The sequence below is a fragment of the Miscanthus floridulus genome, chromosome 17, assembly GCF_019320115.1.
Source record: "Miscanthus floridulus cultivar M001 chromosome 17, ASM1932011v1, whole genome shotgun sequence".
NCBI classification, from domain to species: Eukaryota; Viridiplantae; Streptophyta; class Magnoliopsida; order Poales; family Poaceae; genus Miscanthus; species Miscanthus floridulus.
This window is the reverse complement of record NC_089596.1, coordinates 31,745,718-31,771,926: the sequence shown is the minus strand read 5'-3', so window position 1 is coordinate 31,771,926 and position 26,209 is coordinate 31,745,718. Positions and strand designations below refer to the sequence as shown.

The following is a 26,209-nucleotide window of genomic DNA, read 5'->3' as shown; positions in this document are numbered from 1 at the left end:
AATATTGCAATGTTAGCTAAGCAAAGCTGGAGGTTGATCCAGAAACCGGATTCCCTTTGTGCAAAAATTTAAAGGCCAAATATTATAGGGATGGAAATGTTTTGAGTGCAAAACCCAGGGAGGGTATGTCTTATACATGGAGGAGCATTTTAAAAGGCCTGGAACTACTAAAGAAAGGTGTCGTCTTGCGTGTGGGTAATGTTGGAAGCATTAGAATTTGGGAGGACCCAAGGTTACCTTATGGAGTTACTAGCATGGTTTCCAATATCGGCCGAAATCTCCTGATATTTCCGATATATCCTCTTTATCCGTAGGTGCCGATAAGGAAATATCTATCTTTTTTGTACAAATTTTGTTTAAATTTATTTAAATTTACTTAAATTCAAATTAAATTTTATTTGAATTTGGTCCGATATTTCCGATATATCCTGCTTATCCTCTTTATCTGTGACCCCCAATAAATTTTAATTTTCGAAAATGAAAACCTTGGTTACTAGAAGGCCAATCATGCCAAGGAGGGGTAATATTCTATCCAGGGTATCTGATCTTATTGACCCCTTGACTGAAGGTTGGGATGCAGAGCTGATTCAGTCCACCTTCTGGCCGGAAGATGTGCCAAAAATCTTAGCTATCCCTGTGCACGTGGAGATGGAGGATACTTTAGCATGGCATTATGATTCCAAAGGAATTTTCTCGGTGAAAACAGCTTACAGAGTTTTCTGTGACAGTCACAATCGCAACAGCAAACATGACTCAGCAGCGTCTAGTTCAAGATTTGGGGGCGAAACTGAAAAGGGGTGGAGCATGATCTGGAGTATGCAAGCGCCGAGTAGACTAAAACACTTCTTATGGCGCTTAGCTCATAATTCTTTGGCTATGCGCTCAAACCTGAAACGCAGAGGCGTCAAGGTTGATGATGATCGCTGCATTATGTGTAATAGAGGGGGCGAGGATGGTGGTCATCTTTTTCTGAAGTGTAAGTGTGTCAAAGCGCTGTGAAGTGCAGGACTGGAGTATATACGCAAGCTGATGGCTGAGTGCTGTACTGCGATGGAGGTGGTAGAGAAGATGTTGACAATAGATGACGAGGTACAGTTGAAAACAGCTCTTCTACTGATTAATTGGTGGCATGAAAGAAACCAAGTCAGAGAAGGAGAAAAGAGATGATCGGCTGATGAAATTGCAGGCTTGTGTGGGAGGCAAGCAGCAGAAATCAACAACTTGCAGCGGATTACTGCTGAAGATACAGGAGCACGGAGTAGAAGAAGGACATGGGAGACAGCTCCACACGGCATGTTGAAACTGAATGTGGACGGAGCGTTCAGGGGCTCTGATAAGAATGGTGGATGGGGCTATGTCATCCGCGATGAATGTGGCGAAGTGATTCAATCAGGGTCTGGAAGGGTGCCGTTTGCAATCAGTCCGATACAAATGGAGCTTATTGCAAGCATTGAAGGAGTGAAGGCAGCGATATCCCTCGGCGTCAATAATATCATCCTGGAGACCGATGCACAGCGGGTGGTGTGGGCGATACAGGGTGATGATTTCAGACTTGCAGTGGTGGGTGGCTTAGTCCATGAACTCAAAGAATTGGTGGTAGAAAATTTTGCATCTTTCCTTGTCAAATATGCTCCACGTGACTGTAATAGAGTAGCACATGAGCTTGCTTCTATAGGGAGTAGCAGCCATGATTTAGTGCCCTTAGTGTTGGTCGGTGTGCCAAATTGTATCATGGTTTTGGTGTCAGGCGATTTCGCCGACATGGTGTAATGGAATGAAAATTCCAATAAAAAACACAAAACGGGTCGATCCCGTCCCTTTTCAACCAAACAGAGCCATCCCATCCCCATCTCGTCTTAGAAATCAGAGACGGAACCGTTCCACTCCACCTACTCCCAACCAAACGCTACCTTAACCCCACAAACCGCCTTATACCTGACCTACCCCGGTTTATAAGGGGAGGTCGAATCCTACAGAGGGGGAGGCCAAAACAGACTGAACAGAGTCCTTTGGACAACTCCGAGCTCTACACTGAGAGCAGAGCCACCCGGACAGGAACCACCGAGCACTCCTCACCCACCATCTTCTTCTCCATCGCCGGGAAGCAACCTCACCATCAACGAGCCATAGGATAGCACCGAGCGATCCCCTTCCAAATCTCTTACACACTCTTGTTGTAACCCCCGATTTGGGTGCTCTCGAATACAAAGAATTACTATTGCTGGACATAGGGCCCTAATAGCCCGAACCAAGATACATCGCCGTGTCTTCTCTGCGTTCTTGAGTCCACACTCAGTGACACCCAACGAACAACAATGCTTGCTGCGGTTTCTACCCCGCAACAATAGGCATCTTATGTATCTATCGCCTCTAACCTACACCTAATCCTCAACTATCATTCAACTCTTAATTCTCACTTAAACCTAAGGCTGGCATGTATACAGATACAGACATAATGGCGCGGCATGATGTGCAGCCGGTGATATAGACGGCTTTAATTTAGGAATTCCTAACTTTAAGATTCTGAATCCGCCACTGCCATTCAGAAGAGCCCTGCCAAAGGGCTCCGAACGTTGGCTGCCCATGGAAGAATTTCCTTTTGTTGCTAGGCCGTGAGGGCTGAGTGGTGATACTGTGATACTCTCATTTTTTTGTTCATTTTGCTAGCTATTGCTCTTTTATTTTTCTGTTTCCTTTATAATATCGTAGAAGTATGAGGTCTTATACTGGTATATGTATTTTTTTTTATATTGCACCTGATGATGTTATAATTAGTCATCAATCTAAGGTATGTGTGAAGATCGCTTTACACTGAGAGCATGACTAATAAATAATAATACAACCCACTGCAGGATGCATATATATTTATGGCTCATTTTATTAGTATATCCATATAGTAGTTGGCTAATAGGACATACTTCGCCATTAATACATGGGTCACTTTCTTCTCTCACAAAGTTTCTTAAGGCTCATGCATCAATTGGATGTAAAGCCCACATTTTTCTCCTTATCTCGGTACAAAGCTCACTTCCACCCGTATATTATATTATATTATATTATATTATACTTGTCGCTTTTGTTATATATTATACAATATTATATTATATCATATTGTATTGTATTATATCATGTTATATTATATTATACTCTGCTCCGATGGCAGGCTTGTATTAAATTGGGTACACCCTCTGTCCAAAAATAAATCATTACTGGATTCAGGTTCTTTGTCGAGTGTCTGAGGCACTCGGCAAAGGCCAAATTGCACTCGGCAAAGCCTTTGCCGAGTGCGGCACTCGGCAAACAACACACGGCAAAAAATTGATCGGCAAAGATCTCTTTGCCGAGTGTCTTTTATCGGGCACTCGGCAAAGCCTGGGGGCACTCAGCAAAGAAAAGCGACCGTCACGGCGCCGGCCCCCTTGATGGTGGCTTTGCCGAGTGCCAACCCTGCAGGCACTCGGCAAAGATTTTTTTATTTTTTTTATAAAAAATTCTTTGCCGAGTGCCCCCTGGCCGGCGCTCGGCAAAGTTTGAATTTTTTTTATTGCCGAGTGCCCTATTGCTGGCACTCGGCAAAGTTTGAAATTTTTTTTAAAAAAAAAATTCTTTGCCGAGTGCCCTATTGTCGGCACTCGGCAAAGTTTGATTTTTTTTAAATCTTTGCCGAGTGCCCTCTGGCCGGCACTCGGCAAAGTTTGAATTTTTTTAAAAAAAAATTCTTTGCCGAGTGCCCTCTTGCCGGCACTCGGCAAAGTTTGAATTTTTTTTTAAAAAAATTCTTTGCCGAGTGCCCTCTGGCCCCCTCTGGCCGGCACTCAGCAAAGTTTGAATTTTTTTAAAAAAAAATTATTTGCCGAGTGTTCTCTGGCCAGCACTCGGCAAAGTTTGAATTTTTTTTAAAAAAAAATCTTTGCCGAGTGCCATAGTCATGGCACTCGGCAAAGCTGGAAAAATGGTTTTCTGAGCGCCCATTTTTCCCGCTTTGCCGAGTGCTGTGACCATGGCACTCGGCAACGGGGTCCTTTGCCGAGTGCAACACTCGGCAAAGTGACCCAAAACGACATTTTTTTATTTTTTTTACATTCCATCATGACAAATAAATTCATACAATCATATATCTCATCCATCACATATATATCTCATCCATCCACACATCCATCCGCACATATCACATCCATCACAATATATATCACATATATAATAATAAGTGATCAAGTCCATCCAAATAAATCCACAAGTCCATCAAAGTCCACAAGTGCATCACAAGTATATCACAAGTCCATCACCAAGTGAACAACAAATGAAAAAAATACAATGTGCACTCATCTCGCCCTCTGCGACTGTGGTGAAGGCCCAGTTCTATCATTCGGAGGTGCATGAGGTGGATTATTCGAACCACCGTCAGATGGAGACTGCACAAAGGAGAAAAGATTGCATGTGAGACAAGATTATTTGGATAGCTAATCTAGGAAGGTAGAGGCCATACAAGCAAAACACAAGCGAAAGTAAAAACTTTCATACTCACAGGAGTAGCTAGAGCTGCAGGACGCGGAGGTGGAGGTAGAACCAACAGCCCAGGTGGCAGAGATAAGCCCACACGGCAAAGAATTTTTTTTTAAAAAAAAACCTTCTTTGCCGAGTGCCTAACAGCAGGCACTCGGCAAAGAAGGACGTGGCCGAACACCGTTACGCGGGGCAGCCTATGCCGAGTGCCGTGATTTTGCCGAGAGCCTGGCACTCGGCAAAGAAATCCTTTGCCGAGAGCCTTGTTTTGCCGAGTGTCTGGCACTCGGCAAAGAGTTCTTTGCCAAGTGTAATTCTTTGCCGAGTGCGGCACTCGGCAAAGAAGGTCTTTGCCGAGTGCCCGATTTTTGACACTCGGCAAAGATCCCGTTTCCAGTAGTGAATGCAACTCTAAAATTTAACAAAGACATCAGCATCCTCTAATTAAATCTCTTAATAAATCTTGGAATAAAAGAAAAATCAGACAATTAAATACACAGGCATTCTAGAAAATAGATCAAACAATTAAATTCGAATGCATCCTGGAAAGGGAGAAAAGGCAAATAATCAATCAACTACCTGCTCCAAAAAATTACAAGTGCATTCATTGTGGGATAAATTTTGAAGCAACTACATTTGCCAACCTACCTTATTACATCACTCCAACAATCCTCTTATCACCCTTGTTCAATTGTGGTTGGGGTGTAAGCCAAAATAGAAGAAAAAAAACTCACATTGGATTTATGGATAATCAGGCTTGAATGACTTTCACCTTGTCAAGGTCACACTCTACCACCGAGAGAATTAATAAATCATATGGCAAAGGGATGAGAACTCAAGGCCAGGCCACCAGGTCACTCTTCCTCTGAACTTTGTTTTCGCATATTATGGAATTTTTAGACGAACATTACTGATGACGTATCTGAACAAATTCGAATTGGAACAGTTGTGCTAGCCTATCACACTGAATCCCATTTTAACTTTTCCAGTCAAATTTGTTCTCCCTTACTTAGAATTTATTCTAGGAATAAAAACATACGTTTAGGTAGTATGACGTTATAGAAATAAAAAATTCTTATATCACTAGTTTATATTATTTTGTTATATCTCATCTACAATTTTTTAGTGTGTCCTGCATGCCTTGCGCCTCACTCCGCCGCGTACCGTGATGCAGCTATTTGTAAGGATGGCAGCGGGTCAGATAAAATGCAGGTAAAACAAATACACGTCCGCGATAAATTGTCTAATTGATAAAATTTCATACCTCCATCGATGGCTGTATGGGCAATAATTTTTCGCATACGTACCATCAGTATGGTACCCATAGATTTAGATTGCTATTATAATAATAAGTAAAATCCTACTCTCTCCGTCCTAAAATAAGTGTAGTATGTATTAACACATGGTCATGAACACAACCTTTCTGTAAGCTAGTTACTAAATCACAGCTAAATCTGAAAGATTCCTTTCTGAGTTCCTCCCTTGTGAAACGTCAAGAAGGCGCTGCGTTGCAGGGCCGGCGTGGTTTACTGCCGGTGACCACATCTCCGGCCCCAGATCATCACGAACGGCGCACGCTACCCTCCTCGGCGCCGCACTGCTTAGCACCTACGCGACGCGCAGTCCCCGGCCACCGGTAACGGAAGCCAGCCAGCCAGCCAGGGGCGGGCGGGCGGTGCGCTACGGACAAGCAGTATGCAGGCACCCGTCCGGCCGCGCGGCATGCACGCAACGGCAGCATCCGCAGTGGCGTCACCGCGTCTCCAGCCTCGACCACCGAGAGAATTAGGCCGGTGTGCTGTGGTGTGCTCCCCGCTCTCCCACATTGCTTCGATACGATTCTCACTATCCCCTGGCCGCAGCAGTTTCCGAACGAACCATGGGCGGCGCCATGGGCGGGCGTGTCGGGGCCGAGAGAGAGACAGAGGTATGTAGACGTACGGCGGCGCCATGGGCGGGCGTGGAGCTCCGGAGGCAACAAGGAGGCTGGTGGTGGCTGTGGTGGGCGTCGTGGTCGCTGCGGCGGCGGTCCTTTGCCCCACCGCTGCTGGGAAATTAGGCAAACGTGCTGTGCTGGTGCTGCTGTGTTGTTTTTCCTCCGTCCGACCAGCGTGGCCGTCCAAGCAAAATCAGATCTTGTGCTCGATCGACGCGCTCTTCTTGGTTCTTTGCTGCTGCGTTGCGTTCCCTTCCATCGACATCATGGTCTTGCGTGTGGTTTGCAGCCAAGGCGCTGGTGGCCATCAAGGCGGCGCTGCATGATCCCGGCAACGTTCTCTGGGACTGGGACCTCAAGTTCGGCAACGACCCGTGCCACTGGAGCATGGTCACCTGCCAAAAGGGACAAATTCTAGAGCTGTATGTTCTCCTCGCTCATCCTGTGCATACGTGGACGTTTATTTCTGTTCTGCCATGATTTTCACGTCCGGCTCATGGTTCTCTGCGTTTGTATTTGTACGCTGTTTGCAGGGTTATGACGAACAAGAACCTCTCTGGCACGCTGTCGCCGGCGGTCGGAAAACTCAGGACGCTGTGATATCTGTAAGACAAAAGATGTAGAATTTCTATGTTAGTCCTGTCCGGAACATATGTAGTAGGATTGAATTTCTAGGGAACTCTGAGGAGCCTTTCAGTTCTAGTGAGATTCCCTTGAAATTCCCAGGCTGTACTAATTTTTTAACACATTCAGTTCGTTGCATGCAGCCATGCACTTCCTACTTGCTGCTGTGAGCTGTGACTTGTGAGGAAATGATTAGTTTGTTTTCAAATTTTGGCTGGTTGTTAAGCCATAAGGCCCTCCACAACGTTGTTCCAGAGTGACGCTAGAAGATGAGAGAGAGTGTTTTAGCACCACTCCTCACTAAGGTTTTATATCTCCAGCTATAGCCTCCGCTATCTCCAGCTATAGCTGTTTGAGAAGGATTTAGCTAAGTTTTTTCATGTACAAGTTAGCCCTTAGCTACCGCTATAGCCGGCTATAGCCTTTTTTGGGACATAGAAAGCTAAATGGCTTAGCCGGCTGTTTAAAACCTTGCTCCTCACACTACAGCCATCGGTGCCAGAACTCAAAAAATTGGGAGCGAATCAAGTAGAGGAACCGGTGCCCAGTTAATAAACAAAGAAGAAAAGTGAAGTAGCATAGTCCTTTACTCTCTCCTCCATTCAATATACCGCTTGTTGTTTATCTTTTTCAGCTGTGTCATGGGGCCCAGCAGCAATGCCCGCACACTGCAGCTCAAACAGCAGTGGTGCCTATTTTCAGGTGTACAGTCAAATTTTATTTAGGCACCACCACCACATTGTGGAAGGCCTAATGCTCTTTCTGGCCCTATCCCTGACACCGTAGGCAGGATGAAGCTGCTTGAAGTACTTGACCTGTCAAACAATCATTTCAGGGAAGCATCCCAAGTACACTGGGTCATCTGGCCAAACTGCAGTACCTGTAAGACTAATAAGCCCTTGTTTAGTTCCAGAATTTTGGATTTTGGGGCTACCGTAGCACGTTCGTTTTTATTTGGTAAATAGTGTTCAAACATGGACTAATTAGGCTCAAAACGTTCGCCTCGCAATTTCTCACCAAACTGTGCAATTAGTTTTTCTTTTCGTCTACATTTAATGCTCCATACACGGGTCGCAAACATTCGATGTGACAGGTACTGTAGCAACTTTTTAGAAGTTGAGGTGAAACTAAACAAGGGCTAAATCTTCCTGATGCCAACATTATATCCAGACATATCTGTATCTGAGTTCTGTAGATTATCTTTAAATCTGAAGATTGATCGAGTCACATGATCTTTATTTTATCGGCCTCTTGTCTCTTTCCTCCAGGAAATTGAACAATAACAGCTTATCTGGACCTATACCCGAATCACTAGCCACTGATGCTCCCATGGTCTTCAGCCTGTACTTTCTATTGACAACCTTTTTTTATCATTGCTGCATTGTTCTTTGAATGAATATGTCCAGTTCTCACTGTGAGTGTGAGCTTTACCATATTCCTCATTTCTAAGAAACAAAAGTTACTTATGTTCTACAGGGATGTTTCCTTCAACAACCTGAGTGGTCACCGGCCGACTTTTCGAACATGGAATGTCTTGTAAGTGATCTCAGGTTCATATTTCCGTTCCCTGTATCAACTGGGGCAACATCAGCTTTGGAGTAAAGCTATTTATATATGGTTTTCCTCCTTTCTCATTTCCTTAATCTATTATGCCTGAATAGTTTCGAGGGTAATCCATTCCTAAGTGATATCAACTCAGAGTCAATTGCTCCCCCCTTAGGCCCAAAGGATGGGAAAGATGGTTGTTCAGTGTCCAATTCTGGACACTTCCAATTTCATTTTAGTAAAGTTAACTGATTCAAGTGAGCATATTTTCTTATGAGTATGTGTGCTCACCACAATTTTTTTTCCTGCAGAGGATTTTCAAGTCATGAGTAAAAGCATTGTTATCCTCCTACTATGCATACGAATTGGTTGTTTACTGGTGGCCGTTGTGGCTGGAGCTGTCCTGTTTTAGCGAAGGCGTCAGCATGAGCGAGTCTTTGCAGTTGCAGATGGTAATATTTTTTCTTCAAATGCTATATACGTGTTTAGATCTGTTGAACTTTGGGAACATTAATCTGAAAAAGGGGTTGACAGATTCATGTCTCACATTGCAGATGAGGATCCTAGTGTTACATACGCCGGGATCATCCAACTCTATCTTCTTATTAACATGTTTGCCATTGCATAAGAAATTTGTTTATAAATAAAAATGTTTCATTGTTGTATGGACTGTTATGCATAGACACACATATCATAATACCCCCATTCAGTAGATATGGGAAATTATATTGGAGTCCATATATATTCTGGATTTTTGTTGTTGTTTTCCTTTATTGTTTTATGGCTTATTTTCCTGAAGATTGCATCAATACCCCTCGATCGGTCTCATCGTTGATCACGCCCCTTGGTTCCAAGAGGTTCTAAGTCAATTGATGGCCCATCCATAAGATGTGGGAGCGTAAACTCACTCGGCATTTGAAATCACTAATCCATGACGATATGTTTCTGAGATAATTAAATTTGCAACCCATTTATTTTGACTACTATTTGTTTACTTAATCATCATTCTTGATTGTACAAAAAGAAAGGTAAGAAATGATTGTGTCAATCAAAACTCATAATCGAATAGCCCACTAAATAACATAACTTGATGGAGTTTTGAGGTTTGTTCTAAGGCACCGCCTTGTAGGGCTATGGTGTTCATCGCTTGGATTAGGGAGGATTGGTCCTAGGATGGTGATATTAATGGTGCAACAACGAGTCTCAATGGTAGCAATGACCCGGGGGAATTAGGGTAGATGCATCACCGAAGGATGGTGTGTTGGATGTCATCTGCCATGACAAAAATATGGCTCAACAAAGGATGCCAAGAGGAACATAGCTAAGGGGGAAGGCATGGCCATTAAACACATCTGAATGTCCCATTCCATAGATTGAGGAGTGAGAAGCTACGGTGGTTAGGGTTTTCGGAGAAGGCATTTATATTGCTTGTATTGGAGCTACTAGGGACCTTGCCTTTCGGTTTACCCCAAGATCCAACCCTTGATCTACTAGAGTTAGATCCAATAGAGGAGGGGGACTTGGGGATGTTTATTTCAATTGACCCGAGCAGTGACCGTGGTGGGCTTAGAGATTTGAGGTCGTTTTGTTCCAAGAGAAGCAATGATCACGCCTTAAGGAAAGATGGTGGTGGCATATTCATCTTGATGATGGAGGCCACTAAGTGCATATTCTCATTTAGGCCATCAAGGAGCATGATGATAGGGTGGCACTTCAATTTTGTACCCTATTTCACAAGGATAAATGTTGGCGACGGTACAACTAATGTATAGTTGAGTTCAGTGGCTCTTGACTCCTTGTGAATAGCTGAGCATTTCCATCTTGGGCCATGTTTTTGAAACTTAATCTCTAGAGACAAGGCATGGGAGCACTTGTTACTCTAGAATGCATTCTTGTTATTCTACAATGAGGGTGATCACATCTTCGTAAGCTGCCCAAGGGCATGAAAGGTTTGGGACTCCCTTCAGATCATCATATCGGTTGGGGATCAGAAGCTCCCCTAGCAAAATTGGTGACAACCTGAACCTTCCTGCTCCTATCCGGATGGAGGTTATGCTCGTTGTCCTTTGGCATATTTGGAAGTCCCGGAACGCACTCATCTTTAACTCAGAGGATGTCATTGCGGCCTATGTCCTATACAAAGTGTTTAAAGATCTCTACTCCAGGGCCGGTAGATTCAAGAGTAACAAAGTGCTCATTTGTACCTGGATAGCTTACGTCCAGAACCATCTCTCAGAATTGTAATCTCTACCTTTGCTTCTCCCCTCTCCTGGTATGCTGGGTAGCATCTTGTAAATGTACAACTAATTTCATTGGCTCAATAAAAAGTAGGTGGGAATCTCCCCTCCCCCCCAATTGATCGAAAAAACCTTGATCGTGTGTGTTGTGACATCACGGGTGATGAAGGTACCAAGGTTTGCTATGAAGATGGATCCATAGAGCGCTCAAGTGCATCGAATAAATTGGGTGCCACCTAGGTCATGTAGGATGGTTGGTGTGACCAGTGGAGATGTGCCCTCGATGTGCTACATATCAATCAAATTTTGATTGGGATCTTCAAGAGCTCATGCCATCAAGAGTAACTTGGGCCACGTTTAGTGCGGATCCAAGTGGTATGCTCTGTTGACAGAGTCAAAGCCCTATAGTCAGAGTCAGTTTTTGGCACTTTGGCTCCGGGCACCTAAATAGCTCCAGCTCCGCACACAGGGGGCAGAAAATGCTCCTCCACGCGATCTCGATTTGTGCTACTTTGCCCGCTCCAGTGCGGGAGCCGCACTAGACGGTCCCTAGGAGGATATTGGGTAAAGGTGAAAAGAATGTGCTAACACACATTGGTACTGAAGAGTATGAAAGCTGGATTTGGAGGAGCCATAGGTTGGAGGATGCCGATGATGTAGCGGCAAGGGTTGTGGTGGGTTGGCCAATGTGAGGAGGAGGGACACAAGAGGTGGAAAATAGAACTAGTGTTTTAGCTTGATACCATTAAAGAATGCAGGTTTATGATAATAATAAAGACATTCTAATGGATAACAATTACACACTATAGTACTAGATTACATGGGTTTGGATTACATAAAACTTCAACCGACATGCTATACATGGAAGGTTACATTTCCACAGATCAATAGTCGCTTGTTGCCAAGTGGGTCATATGGGGAATAGTAGCACAAGCTTGATGCATTATTTCACGGATGATGAACAAGGGTAAGGAGTCTAATCACGATCACAATAGTGCGTCTTTAAAAAGATAGGGTTATAAAAAAAACTCAACCTATGGGTGAAAGATCGCTCATGCGGCATTGCATTAAGAAGAAGCTTCTCGCACGAATGCTGAGAAAAACCCTAGAGGCCGGCTACTGGACATGCCACCGAATGCCTAGGACACATGCCTGTGGCCATGTGCATCTCGCTAAAAGCAACTCTAGTGGTTACACATCTATCTCAAAGTCACAACCGACGTTGAGTGTTTTTTACCCAAACATGTTTAAGTTTGCTCCCATGGTGAGTCGAACCCAAGACCTGAGGTGTTACTAAGGATCTTGTGACCATTAGGCTATAGACCTATTCTCAATACAAGGAGGTCATGCTTGTCTTTGATGCAAAGAATACTAGGTGGGCCCAAACTAGCATGGCTACTAGCTTGTTGGCATAGCAATGAAGATATATACCATAATACAAAATGTTGAGGATCATCTTCTTGTTTTATAGAAAGAACCTTTCTCCTTCACTAAACTCTAGATGTGGTACCTCAATCTTTGTTCAGGGAGTTATATTTTTGGAACACAATTTAGCCAATTTTCAATATATGATTGTAACTATGGAGATTATAACTACCGATAAAAGTTGATCAAGAAGTTTGGTATCTCTACCCCGTGAGAAGATGAGTTTGGTTTTTGGATTTAGGATTACCAAATCAACAAAGGCGAGTGATAGACTCATTTGAAGCATGCCTATTATGGGTGGAACTACGGTGTGTGGTGCGAACTAGAATCATTTGCGGTATGTCTATTCCTAGACTTGTTTTAATTCATTGCAATATTTTAAATTAGCTTTTAAGAAGTTCTTTGAGTCTCAAACTTAAAAATGTAGTACTTTCTTTGCAATGCAGTTCCAAACAGAAAAATTTAGATTCTTTACTTCAGTGAGCTGTACTTGAGTTAGGTTAACATTGGATTCCCAAAAGTAAAAAAGGGAAAGTAGATAATGTAACTCATATGTGATCTGGTTTAAGAATGTGTTTGAGAGAAAAAACCTATGTATCACTAAAATATGAGTGAGCTTCTTTGGCCAGGGCCTTACTTGCATGTGCGTGCACCGAGACTAGGCTCCTTACCACAAGTATACATTAGCAAACTTTGGGCCAAGATGATGGCTGATATGGGTCTCTGTGGTTGTAGAGAGACTCTCAAGATCGGAATCATGAAACATATGAACAACTTGTCAATTTGGCTACGAACTATATCTATTCAGACAAAATTTTGGTGTCTATGATCCTTTTAAGGAAGATGCTATATCACCTACCTTTTAGAACACAAGAACTTGAAAGTTATTTTATGACCTTTTAGCAATATATTTTTTTTTAAAAAGGCAAGACTTCAGTTGATTTTATTTCCGTTCTGTATATGTATGTATACACGTTCGCAACCTAAGTTCGGTAAATTTAATGTAGCCGTATGTGAGGCATCTAGCTGTTCAGTGGTGTGGTTTCTCCAATCATGGGCAAGTGAGGTTCATTTAAAAGGAGTGGCTACTGGCGATTCAGAATATCGAGTTATATATGTTTAATTGGAGGTGGGTTGGAGGGGCCTTGGTGCTAGTATTGGTTGGCCATAGGGGCTTCAAAGGATGCCGAGGAGGCTAGGGAGAAGATGGCAGCGAGGCGGTGAGCACAGCAAAGGAGCATCAAGGCTTTGAACATAATATGTCAGGTGGAAAGAAGTGTTTTGGTTGGGATGAGGGTGGTAGTGCTGTGGGGTGGCAGGAAGGCGAATGGATTATAAAAGGGGAGGAATCGATTGTCGTGTACAAGATCTAGCAGTCGGCACATATTATGTTAGATTCGATGGCATTATATTCATGTTTTGAATATATTAGCATAAAGTATAAACTCCATGATGATTTACTCGATGATCCTGTTAATTTTTAGGAATCAAGGATCATATATATATATACCTGCTGTCCATATTGATCAACATGTTTAGACTCTTGGAATTTAAGGATTCTTTTTACTCATTGTGAAATTCACTGTGTTTTCATATCCTCTCGCTATTAGAATTTTGTCTACATTGTTCATTTCGTTTTGTGATATGAATTCCTTCCTATAATGAAGTGATGTTCATGTTTTTTTCTAGACAACTAACGCTGCAGTTCATGGTTATGTTTTTTATTTGAAAGATCAATGGTTATGGTTTTCGATTTAACTTTGGCATTGCGTCCATATTTATTATTTTTTCATAACATATATTAATTACCCTGTATATGTAATTAGTACCCAATTTTCTCCATCATGAACTCTTATACCTGATAACTTATACATGTTCATAGTTTCAGTGCAGCATGACCCAGAAGGTTGTCTTGGCCATCTGAAGCAGTACAAGTTTAAGGATATCAGAAAGGCTACCAATAACTTCAGCCAAACAAATGTTTTGGGAGAGGGAGGATATGGAATAGTATACAAGGGTGATTTGGATGGCACAACTGTTGCTGTTAAAAGACTGAAGGATCATGATTCAGTTGTTGGGGATGATCAATTCCACACAGAAATTGAAGTGATAAGCTTGGCTGTCCATCGAAATCTCCTTCACCTTACTGGGTTTTGCATTGCAAATAATGAAAGGCTTCATGTGTATCCCTACATGCCAAATGGAACTGTCGCTTCTAAATTAAAAGGTTAGTATTGTACTTCATGCTCTTCTATCCCATGCATGCAGAGTTGTACCTTCATATTGAGAATCTCATGAGGGTTAAAATAAAGAAACAACAATTTTTTCCAGTAATCATGTGAAGGTTTCACCAATTCACTTCTACTTTGTAATTTAGGATATAGACTTGGTCTCAGGAAGAACTCTGACCCATATATATTGTTCTTAGAAACAGCATTAATTAAATATGTATGTTACAGAAGGTGATTTTGTGAAACAATTTCCATATGAAAAGTATTATATTAGTGGTAATCAATATACTTGGATCACTTTTCGTTGGACTTTCTGACGGAGATCGACATGCATATTTTCAGCCTGTTAATCATGTACAACTTCTTCATATAGGCATGATTCTAGTTTTTCCATCCAATGATAACACACCCTCTGCATCTCAAGGCAGTTTCAACCATCCTATTTGTCTATTCTTAAAGCTTCCATTGCATCCATTTTTGTGATATGGGCTCAGACAATCTGATACATGGTTAACAATTGGTAAAACAACAAGTTGAACATAACATAATGTAGGCTCTCCTTTGAATTGTTTAGTCCAAAGCATTGAAGTTATTATATTATGAGGTTTTTCCCTTTTTGAAGCAAATCCAGCTGAGTTTTCTCGTTTACTTTGTCAGAATGTGTTAATGGGGAACCAACCATAGACTGGCCAAGGAGAAAGAGGATAGCCCTTGGTGCATCACAGGGACTGCTCTATTTGCATGAACAATGTGATCCCTAAGATAATCCATCGTGATATCAATGCCTCCAATGTTCTCCTAGATGAATATCTTCAAGCAGTTGTTGCGGATTTTGGATTGGCAAAACTTGTAGATCATTGGATGTCCCATGTTTTCACATCAGTGCGTGAAACACTTGGGCGCATACCACCAGTGTATTATAAGTCTGGCCACGCTTCGGAGAAGACCGATGTCTTTTGCTTTGGACTCTTTTTTATGGAATTAGTCACTGGTCGAGTGACACTGGAGCTTCATGAGAATGAAAATGAGAAGGAAGGAATTCTTCAATTGGTAAATATTGTTTCTTATTGTAGCACCCGGTTTTAAGAACAAATCTAGATACGCACCATATGTGAGTCCAAGAAGTCAAATCTCACATATAGCTACAAATAAGGATAATATTAAAAGACAATGCTCAATATATAATGTACTTAGTATAAAGGATATAACCTTAGACAGCAAGCAGCGGAAAAGACAACTCCGATCTTTGGGTGAAGACTTCAATCCACAGGGACAACTGACTGGTTGATCACAAGCCTAATTCCTCCAAACTCTAGCAATCTGGTACCACTACTAGAAATGTGTTCATCAATGACGATTCAGTCGTGACGCTTACAAATTTTGTCACAGAACAAGCGCCTTCTATGACGAAATTTCCAGCTTCGTCATAAGTAACAAGTGACGGAGCTTTGGCACGAAGAATAATAATGAAAACAAAAGAATCGTCATAAAACAACAAGACTAAATCGTCATAGATCGTTTGGCTCGTGTAAAACCTCGAGGACGTGGCGTCGTGGTCCCACCAGTAGGTCCCACCTCGAGGACGTGGCGATGTGGTCCCACCATTGGGTCCCAACCTCGAAGACGTGGCGATGCGGTCCCACCAGCGGGTCTCAGCTTGAGGACGTGGCGGCGAACAAGTGGGGCAGCGTGGCCCACACGGTCCAGGTGGACCTGCATCCTTCCGCCTCCCTTTTTTTGCCAAAAAATAGCGCACACAGGGAGATTCGAACCCACGACCTGCTGCTAGACATGTTGGTGCGTTACCATTGGAGCACTCGCCATTTTGTGATAAAGGCATGCATGTTTTTCTATTTGTAAACGTATAACATGATAATTGATGATTTTTTTCCTAAATTTTTCTAAAATCATTCTCTATCAATTTATTTTGTTGGTTTTGTCAATATATACATATGAAAAGTTTGAGCAATTTAAATTTTGAATTTCAAAAAAATGCAACTTCAGACAAGATTTTGGTTCCCCAAATGATTTTAGCTGAAAAAGTGATAAATACCAAAGTTGAATAACTCATCAAGATCTACAACTTTTGTATTGGTCATTTCTTCATATGACAAAGTGGTAACGACATTGTTCACAAATGTGATACATCTCTCATAAGGTTTTATAAACTATATGAGACAAGTGTAAGATTAGTGAACAATATGTGCTAAGAATTTGTCAAATGAAGCAATAACCAAAATATAAGTTGTAGATATTCATGATTTGAACAACTTTGGTATTCATCGCTTTTTATGTTGAAATCAATTTGGGTCTCAAATTTTGGTTCGAACTTGTCGTTTTTCAAAATTTCAAATTTGAAAGGTTCAAATTTTATCAAATGACAAGATGACTAAAATAAAAGTTGTAGATATTAATGAGTTGAACAACTTTGGTATTCATCACTTTTTATGTTGAAATCATTTTGGGTCTCAAATTTTGGTTCGAACTTGTTGTTTTTCAAAAATTCCAATTTGAAAGGTTCAAATTTTGTCAAATGACAAGATGACCAAAATAAAAGTTGTAGATATTAATGAGTTGAACAAATTTGGTATTCATCACTTTTTATGTTGAAATTATTTTGGGTCTCAAATTTTGGTTCGAACTTGTCATTTTTTAAAATTTTAAATTTGAAAGGTTCAAATTTTGTCAAATGATAAGATGACCAAAATAAAAGTTGTAGATCTTGATGAGTTGAACAACTTTTGTATTCATCACTTTTTCATATGAAATCATTTAGGGTTTGAAAATTTGGTTTGAACTTGTCAAATTTCGAATTTCAAATTTTAAAATGTGTAAAACATTGTCACATCCAAGTTTGATCAAACTTAAATGCTGAAGCATGATTTTAGAAATTTTTAGGAAAAAAAACCATCACATTTGAAGTTAGTATGAGCGAGAACAACTAGTTACAAAGTTTACCCACATATTAAAAAGAGAAATCACACTGTTCTAGATGATCCTTACGTGATCTTAGTGAATAGTGTGATTTTTTTTTAATCTGTGGGTCAAATTTGTAACTAGTTTTTCTTCCTCATACTAACTCCAAATCTAATGATTTTTTCCTAAAATTTTATAAAATCATTCTCTATCAATTTATTTTGTTGGTTTTGTCAATATATACATATGAAAAGTTTGAGCAATTTAAATTTTGAATTTAAAAAAAATGCAACTTCAGATAAGATTTCGTTACCCCAAATGATTTCAGCTGAAAACGTGATAAATACCAAAGTTGAATAACTCATCAAGATCTACAACTTTTGTATTGGTCATTTCTTCATATGACAAAGTGGTAACGACATTGTTCACAAATGTTACACATCTCTCCTAAGGTTTTAGAAACTATGAGACATATGTAAGATTAGTGAACAATGTGCACTAAGAATTTGTCAAAAGAAGAAATGACCAATATAAAAGTTGTAGATATTCATGAGTTGAACAACTTTGGTATTCATCGCTTTTTATGTTGAAATCAATTTGGGTCTCAAATTTTTGTTTGAACTTGTTGTTTTTCAAAATTTCAAATTTGAAAGGTTCAAATTTTGTCAAATGATAAGATGACTAAAATAAAAGTTGTAGATATTAATGAGTTGAACAACTTTGGTATTCATCACTTTTTATGTTGAAATCATTTTGGGTCTCAAATTTTGGTTCGAACTTATTGTTTTTCAAAAATTCCAATTTGAAAGGTTCAAATTTTGTCAAATGACAAGATGACAAAAATAAAAGTTGTAGATATTAATGAGTTGAACAAATTTGGTATTCATCACTTTTTAAGTTGAAATCATTTTGGGTCTCAAATTTTGGTTCGAACTTGTTATTTTTTAAAATTTTAAATTTGAAAGGTTCAAATTTTGTCAAATGATAAGATGACCAAAATAAAAGTTGTAGATCTTGATGAGTTGAACAACTTTTGTATTCATCACTTTTTCATATGAAATCATTTAGGGTTTGAAAATTTGGTTTGAACTTGTCAAATTTCGAATTTCAAATTTTAAAATGTGTAAAACATTGTCACATCCAAGTTTGATCAAACTTAAATGCTGAAGCATGATTTTAGAAATTTTTAGGAAAAAAACCATCACATTTGAAGTTAGTATGAGCGAGAACAACTAGTTACAAAGTTTACCCACATATTAAAAAGAGAAATCACACTGTTCTAGATGATCCTTACGTGATCTTAGTGAACAGTGTGATTTTTTTTAATCTGTGGGTCAACTTTGTAACTAGTTTTTCTTCCTCATACTAACTTCAAATCTAATGAATTTTTTCCTAAAATTTTATAAAATCATTCTCTATCAATTTATTTTGTTGGTTTTGTCAATATATACATATGAAAAGTTTGAGCAATTTAAATTTTGAATTTCAAAAAAATGCAACTTCAGATAAGATTTCGGTACCCCAAATGATTTCAGCTGAAAACGTGATAAATACCAAAGTTGAATAACTCATCAAGATCTACAACTTTTGTATTGGTCATTTCTTCATATGACAAAGTGGTAACGACATTGTTCACAAATGTGACACATCTCTCATAAGATTTTAGAAACTATATGAGACATACGTAAGATTAGTAAACAATATGCGTTAAGAATTTGTCAAATGAAGAAATGACCAATATAAAAGTTGTAGATATTCATGAGTTGAACAACTTTGGTATTCATCGCTTTTTATGTTGAAATCAATTTGGGTCTCAAATTTTGGTTTGAACTTGTTGTTTTTCAAAATTTCAAATTTGAAAGGTTCAAATTTTGTCAAATGATAAGATGACTAAAATAAAAGTTGTAGATATTAATGAGTTGAACAACTTTGGTATTCATCACTTTTTATGTTGAAATCATTTTAGGTCTCAAATTTTGGTTCGAACTTATTATTTTTCAAAAATTCTAATTTGAAAGGTTCAAATTTTGTCAAATGACAAGATGACCAAAATAAAAGTTGTAGATATTAATGAGTTGAACAACTTTGGTATTCATCACTTTTTATGTTGAAATCATTTTGGGTCTCAAATTTTGGTTCGAACTTGTCATTTTTTAAAATTTCAAATTTGAAAAGTTCAAATTTTGTCAAATGACAAGATGACCAAAATAAAAGTTGTAGATCTTCATGACCTCTATAACTTTGATGTTTATCAAATTTTGATTTGAGATCATTTGGTGTCTCAAAATTATTGTATATGTAAATATATCTATTTGAGATCATTTGAAAGGTTCAATTTTGCAATTTTAAACTGTTGTAGTTGTTTTAGTTACTGTATATATAAATATATCTATAAAAAAATAATTATAAAAATTTGTACTGTATTATTTATTATTTACATGTGAATAATTTTTTTCCCATTTGCAGCTCTGGGCAATATTTTAGGGACCAAAATATCTATTTCGCCTTTAGCCTGATACTTGAGATCGGCCCAATACATCTGCAGGCCCAGCTGGAACCTTCCTCACCATGAGCCGTTGATCTGTAGATCCAATGGTTGACATCTGACATGCCTCTCACGAACCCTAGTATATAGCTGGAGAGGACGCATGTCTGCGCAGCCCTCTTGTCGTCGCTGTGCATCCATCCCCGTCTCCTCTGCCACCCTGCTCCCCCCACATTTGCATCTGGATCTCACGAACCAGCATCGGGCTCCCTCCCGGCACCGGTCGGTGGATCCTACAGCAGCAGCGGTTCCGAGCCTCCCCACTCCCACCGTCACACAGCAGACGCAGGTGTCGGCGTGGCTTGAGCGTGCGGACGGCAGCCCCTAGGGGCGTCGACGGCCTGTCCTACGCACACGGCCAGCCTCGACGGTGTTGCAACCCGATCTGCACCGGCCTGAGCCCAACGCGGAGGATGGCAGAGGGCGCAGGGAGAGCACGGAGGATGTGGGTGAGTGCGAGCTCAGCTCCGCGGCGGCGCGGCCGCCACCTCCTGCTCGGCCTCGCCTCGCCCTTGCTGCCCTGCTCGCGCTGGCCTCCGCCTCCGAGTCCGACCACAAGGTGCGTGCACTCGATCCTCTGCAGTCCGCTACAAATGTTTGTTAGTTTGTTCAAATGCCTAGCTATGATATGCAGTTAAAAAAATTATTACGTGTCTAGGAGAGCAGGATCTGGTGGCGGTGACGTCCAGGAGCTTCGATCTAGCCGTCGGCGAGGGCGGTGTCTAGGAGCTTCGACCTGGCCATGGCGGTGTCCAGGAGACTCGATCCGGCAGGGGCAGCGGCCAAGGGCGCAGGATCCGGCCCCAACTCCAACGCCTCGATCTAGCCACAGCAACGTCCAGAAACACATCTATCTGTTGCATCTTTCTGAGCCCTTTGAGAGGCCCATCCATGACGTCCAGATTTGGAGTTGGGACGCGGTTTGTCCTGCTCCTCTCTTCCGTTCTTTTTTGTCCCCTTTTCGTGGTGTTGTTTACCCTCTGTGCACAACTTGCAGTTTGAAGCAACGGGCTGTAGGAATTTCAGAATGATTCAGAAACAAGGCAGTTAAGTGTTGGCCATTGGGATCCTTAATTACTTCATGCATCACATAGCTCCTTTTGTCGAATTTGATACAATATCTGTGCAGCAGGATTCATATATAGTTCTAAGCCTGTTAACTTCTCTCTTGCTCTATATTAGGATGCATCAAGTGAACATCGTAGCTCTATGGTAACTTCCCTTTTGTCGAATTTGACGTTATTCTAATTATTGGATTATGTGTGGAGTCTCTACCAGTATATAATGCACCGGTCGGAGATCGCTTTTCTTGCTGTGTAAAGCTCCCATTCATTCATCATATGGAAATCCTAGATAAAAGTATTCGCTTGCTGCTAACCTACTCTTCTTTGATTGGTTGGTGACGGCGAAAATGCTGACCTCTTGCTGCATGAACTCAGATCAATGCATTCTAACTAGGATTCCTGTGGTCCTAATCAGTGGTGTTAGATAATTTGACTATTGATTGCATACAAAGTTTTATCATAAAAAAGACTTGCAAGGTTTGTTAGGAGGGTGGGGTTGGTATGCTTTTGTGAGATAGATGTCTTTGTCAAATAGGTGCGATTGTTGATTTGCATTAGAATGACAAATCCAGACAGTTTTAATTTGTTGAATGCAGGTGCTGAATGTAACTTTGAGGATGACTCTGTTACATGTATTCTTGCAATGTCATGAATCATGATCCTAATGTCAGTAGAGTTTTCAAAGTAGACCATTTCAGATGACTTGGCTTTCTTTATTTATGAGCAGATTGTGCTTGATGCAGGTGGTCACTTTCTGAGGAAACTTTTGCTGGATGGCAGGAGATTCCCAAAAAATGCATCCCGATCTACAGCAGTTTCTTTGGGTATGAGTTCTCTCTCAAGTTGTGTTGCTTATAATTTGGCTTTCAAGTTCTCAAAAAATGTGGTTTCTTGATTTCAGTTAATCTATGGAACCAGTGCCATCCTCTAAATCATCATCATCAAATGAAAGCGAGCTTCGGGAGCAACTAGCAACTGAAGCTACGACTGCTGTACAAGGTGAAATTGATGAACTCAGGAAGAGAAGTGAAGAAGCTGAGGAAAAGCTGGTGAGGACACAAAAGGAGATGGAGGAGTACAAGAAGCTGACAGAGATAAACAATAAGGCAATGGAGGAGAACAATGCGCTGCTCAAGCGTATCTTGGCCATCAACAATGCTTCTTCGACATGAGCGCTGCTCGTAGCTGCTTGTTCATTAAGCAAGGGGTCTGCTGGTGATTTTGTTTATGTAGTAACTTATGTTGCTGGTGGTTGGCAACTTTTTATTACTTCCTATGATGTTAATGTGAACTGAGATGAAACTAGTAGTTCAAATGTGATGTCTAGTGAGTTATGTGAACCGAGTTTAGAATTGTTGATTAAGTTGTTGGTCATTGGAATACTGGATCTGTTAATTTATGGAAGCTTTTGGTCATTCCAGTATTATTTGCATTCTGTAATGAAATCAGCATGTGCACTTGTGATGAATTATCTGACCTTTCTATGACGATTTGGTAATTGATTCTGTGACGAATTTCTATTTACTTTAGTGACAAAAATAAGAACCTATCACAGCAAGCCTTGTGGCCCAATAAAAAGTAGACACGTGGACCATCCACATCACTGGCCACATCAGCTGCCACGTGGTCGGACACGTCACCTGCAATGTGAACGCGCCACGTGGACAAGACACATCAGCTGCCAGCGTGGCAGACGTCGTCTGGCCGCCTAACAGACGGCAAGTCATGATGACAAAGGGGCTATATCAATGACGAAAATAGATCGTCATAGAAAGAATACACTTCTATGACGACGGCCATTTTGTCATAGAACAAATGCACATCTATGACGAAAATAGACGTTTCGTCACGGTAGGTAAAATATGATGCGCATTCAATGATGAATACCATATCGTCACAAATTCATCATAAAATAATATATGTGACGATTTTGGAGTCTTTAGTGACGAAAGAAGAGCATCATTGATGTACACATCCCTAGTAGTGTACCCATCCGGGATTTTTCCAAAGATTTAAAAAGTAAAGCAAGTGTAAGTACATGTCGTACTCAACAAATATAACATGGGGTTCATGAGGCTCAAAAGGCTAACAATGGTTTAACTACAATTAGCTTTTAATGAGTCATCTTTTAGCAATTGGGTGGCAACAAGTTTATTCACAAGCCCATATAAACACATGATCAGGTAAACATGAATAATGAATAGCATAAACCTGTGATCATTTGTGAGCATCTTCATCATCCGTATCATCAGTGTTCATCATCTATTCCGTAAGGGTTCCAAGGCCGCTCGTGACCGTGAGCACGGTTGTTATAACAGTTTTACACTCTGAAGAGGTTGTACACTTTTACTGTGAGTCGTGATTTACCCTTTCACCCGAGGTCGCGAGCCTCTTAACCCACTACCAAGGAAGGTCGGTAGGGTTCAATATGAAGCCTTTCAAAGGTTCGTCTAACAAGTTAGGGCCGCTAGGTTTCTGTGCCCTGCGAATGTAGGGCTCCCCTTTCGATAGGCACAATAACGCGTAGCCTATACACTGATGGACAGAGGCCGCACTATATCCAACCCGAAACACACCCCTCTTACACCATAAAGGTAACCTCTAATGAGCTTGAAAAGGTCCTTGTACTAAGCTAAAGCCAGAGCCATGTAGCCCTCATAGTTATACTGTAAGTCCCGGATGATCACTTACAAATAAGTCCTTAGAGAGAGGAATCTAGAGCACCATAAAATAGCTCAATGCTCTAGCCCCCTTGTTCCATGTTGCTAAAAACATCTTTTAGTGTTTATTGCATATACCATTAGTCAAGTTACAAGATCATGGCTTTAGTTGAGCACTAGCATCATACTACCTAATGCAATAACCCATAGGAATCAAGGCACAAGGTACAAAGTACTAGGAAATCCTTAGTGGTAGTCAAGGTAGACCCAAGCAGTATGAATTAAATAATTAAAGGTGCATTGGATAACAAGGAAGATCTCATGCTATACTTGCCTTAAACTCAGATCCTCTTCTTTTGAAATGTAGCCTCCAAAGAACTGCTTCTTGATCACCACGTAAAACTCACCGACTGGACAAGATCATAAAGCACCACACAAGCATCCATGCAATCATACACGAAGCAAACAATAGAACTAAATTAGAACAGTACACCAAACATATGAAACATCAAGTAAAAAGGTTTTAAAGATGTTCTACATGTTATTACGAACACACACAGACGCGAAAAAGCACTCTATCGGAGCTATAACGAAAAAGTTATGAATTAAACAAGATTTCCTTTAATAAAATAATAGATTAAATATAACCTCGAATTTCAAAACTTAAAAATATATTTAATAGTAAGATGAACATGTAGATTACTCAATCACAAACCTAACGCAACTTGAATGGGTCAAATCAGAGTTAAAACGGAGAAACTACGCATAAAATAATAAGATCAATGGCAATTCTGTAAATGTTTTGAAATCAATTTCATATTAAAAATAATTAAAAACTGAATTAAAACAGTCTTGTGGACCGGGCATCAATTTTGGAAAAAAACACAGGGGCCAAAATAGATAAATCAAGGGCATATTTGGAAATACTTTCAACAGAGGGTGGACCGCGGGTTGTTTTCACGAAAACTCAGGGGCTTTTTGACAAAAGTGCTAGCGCCGACGGGGTTGACTGGGTCATTGTCCATGTGGACGCCACATGGCAATGCGGGAGTGGACCGGGGTGGTGAGCCGGCTGTGGACCGGCTGATGTGGGAAGTGGACCAAGTCCACCACTGTGCCGTGGACCGAAGGGGTACGAATTAATGCGATCTAATCTTGACCGTTGATCTAGATTTAGATGGCCAGGAATAGATCAGAGAGAGAGTGTGTGGACCAGCATGGCTGGCGGCGCCATGGTCGGGGGCGAGAAGCTCGTCGGCGAAGCTTGAAATTGGCCCTAGAGACCACGAGAGAGCAAACCGAAAACACGGGGAGAACGAGGAAGGAGAGGCGAACTCACCCAGGTAGTCTTCGTGGTCGGAGATGGCATGGAGGCGATGCGAGATGCGGCAGAGCAGACGGCGAGCATGGTGGTGCTAGGTTACGCGGCGGCGTAGCGATTCGGCGAGGTGGCTGCGACTTCGAGGCTTGAAATGGGGAGGCATGACCATAGGCAGCTGCTATTTATGGTGCAGAGCGGCGTCGAGCACAAGGCAAGGGAGGATACGGTGCGGATGCAGACTTATCAATGGCGGTGTCCGGCTCGAGCATGAGGTAGGAGAAGTGCCTAACATGCAGGCCTAGCATGTCAGCGACTGAGAGAGGGGAGGAGACGTGCGGCGTGGGCGCGCTGCTCGGCTGGGCCAGCCTGCTGGGCTTCGTGAGAGAAGAGGAGAAGATGGGCCGCATGGGGAAACAAGGCCGAACAGGCCAAATGCCAGGTAAGGAGAGGGAGGGAAAAAGAAATTCCTTTTTATATTCTTAAACCCAATTTTCAAATCCAAATTCAATTGAAATTTAAATCCTTTTGAAGTTTTGATCAAACCCAATCATCACAAAATAAATATGTAGCTGCATGTATGCACAAACATGTTGCTACCTTATGATAAATTTTAAATTAATGAAAATTTTTATTTTCCTATGTTTTCATGAGCACATAAATTCCAAATTAAATCTTTTTAGCTCTATTTCCAAAAATTCAAATTTTAGGGTGTTACAATTCTACCCCCCTTAAGATGAATCTCATCCTCGAGATTCGGAAGACATCAACTAGGAGATAGGGATACTTCGTCTTTGGATTCTTCTTTACTTCTTTGTGTAGTTCCATCATCTTGATAAGGATCCCACTTTACTTTGCATACCTGTTAACCTTACTCCAAGTAACTTGTCAAACTGATTCCAAGATTCTGAAAGGTACTCCAAACAATACTCAGGTAACTCTGATCACTAGACCACCTTTCCTTTTAGTCCATACTATCAATTCTCTTTCTTAAAATATTCACCTTTCAACGGAGCCTGATGAATCTCCTAGTCAGAAGGAGATTCTACTACCAATCTTCAAAACATTAAGGATTCTGGTTAAGTTGCTCGAACCTTGAATACAATTCATAGTCCTTGGTGTCACCCGAACCTTCTTAGCATAATTCTCCGTTGCTAAGGGCATCGGCCATGACTTTGCTCCTCAAAGTGATATCACTTTTTCAA

The 26,209-nt window shown here is 41.0% G+C and overlaps 1 protein-coding gene and 1 pseudogene across 3 annotated transcripts; both read left to right on the top strand.

Annotated features, from left to right (window-relative positions):
• LOC136515499 (protein NSP-INTERACTING KINASE 3-like) overlaps window positions 1–26,209 on the top strand; it is a 108,964-nt pseudogene that overhangs the window by 61,760 nt on the left and 20,995 nt on the right.
• On the top strand, window positions 20,390–22,449 carry LOC136517677 (uncharacterized). 3 transcript variants are annotated; one of them, XM_066511310.1, is made up of 5 exons: window positions 20,390–20,521; window positions 20,621–20,882; window positions 20,960–21,008; window positions 21,770–21,850; window positions 21,928–22,449. In XM_066511310.1, the coding sequence occupies exons 1-5, from the start codon at window positions 20,406–20,408 to the stop codon at window positions 21,996–21,998; spliced, it is 579 nt and encodes a 192-aa protein (XP_066367407.1). In that variant the 5' UTR covers window positions 20,390–20,405; the 3' UTR covers window positions 21,999–22,449. The 3 variants fall into 3 exon arrangements, 1 of the variants encoding a protein (XP_066367407.1); XR_010774319.1 differs by having other exon boundaries at window positions 20,401–20,521; window positions 20,629–21,008; XR_010774320.1 differs by having other exon boundaries at window positions 20,401–20,521; window positions 20,629–21,008; window positions 21,754–21,850.

What these genes read in the sequence shown, in the direction of transcription:
- LOC136517677 (XM_066511310.1), top strand. Translation starts at nt 20,406, where the DNA reads ATGTGGGTGAGTGCGAGCTCAGCTCCGCGGCGGCGCGGCCGCCACCTC. An exon ending in CCTCCGAGTCCGACCACAAG is followed by an intron (nt 20,522 to 20,620) that starts GTGCGTGCACTC and finishes TTACGTGTCTAG; the next exon opens with GAGAGCAGGATCTGGTGGCG. An exon ending in ATCTACAGCAGTTTCTTTGG is followed by an intron (nt 21,851 to 21,927) that starts GTATGAGTTCTC and finishes TCTTGATTTCAG; the next exon opens with TTAATCTATGGAACCAGTGC.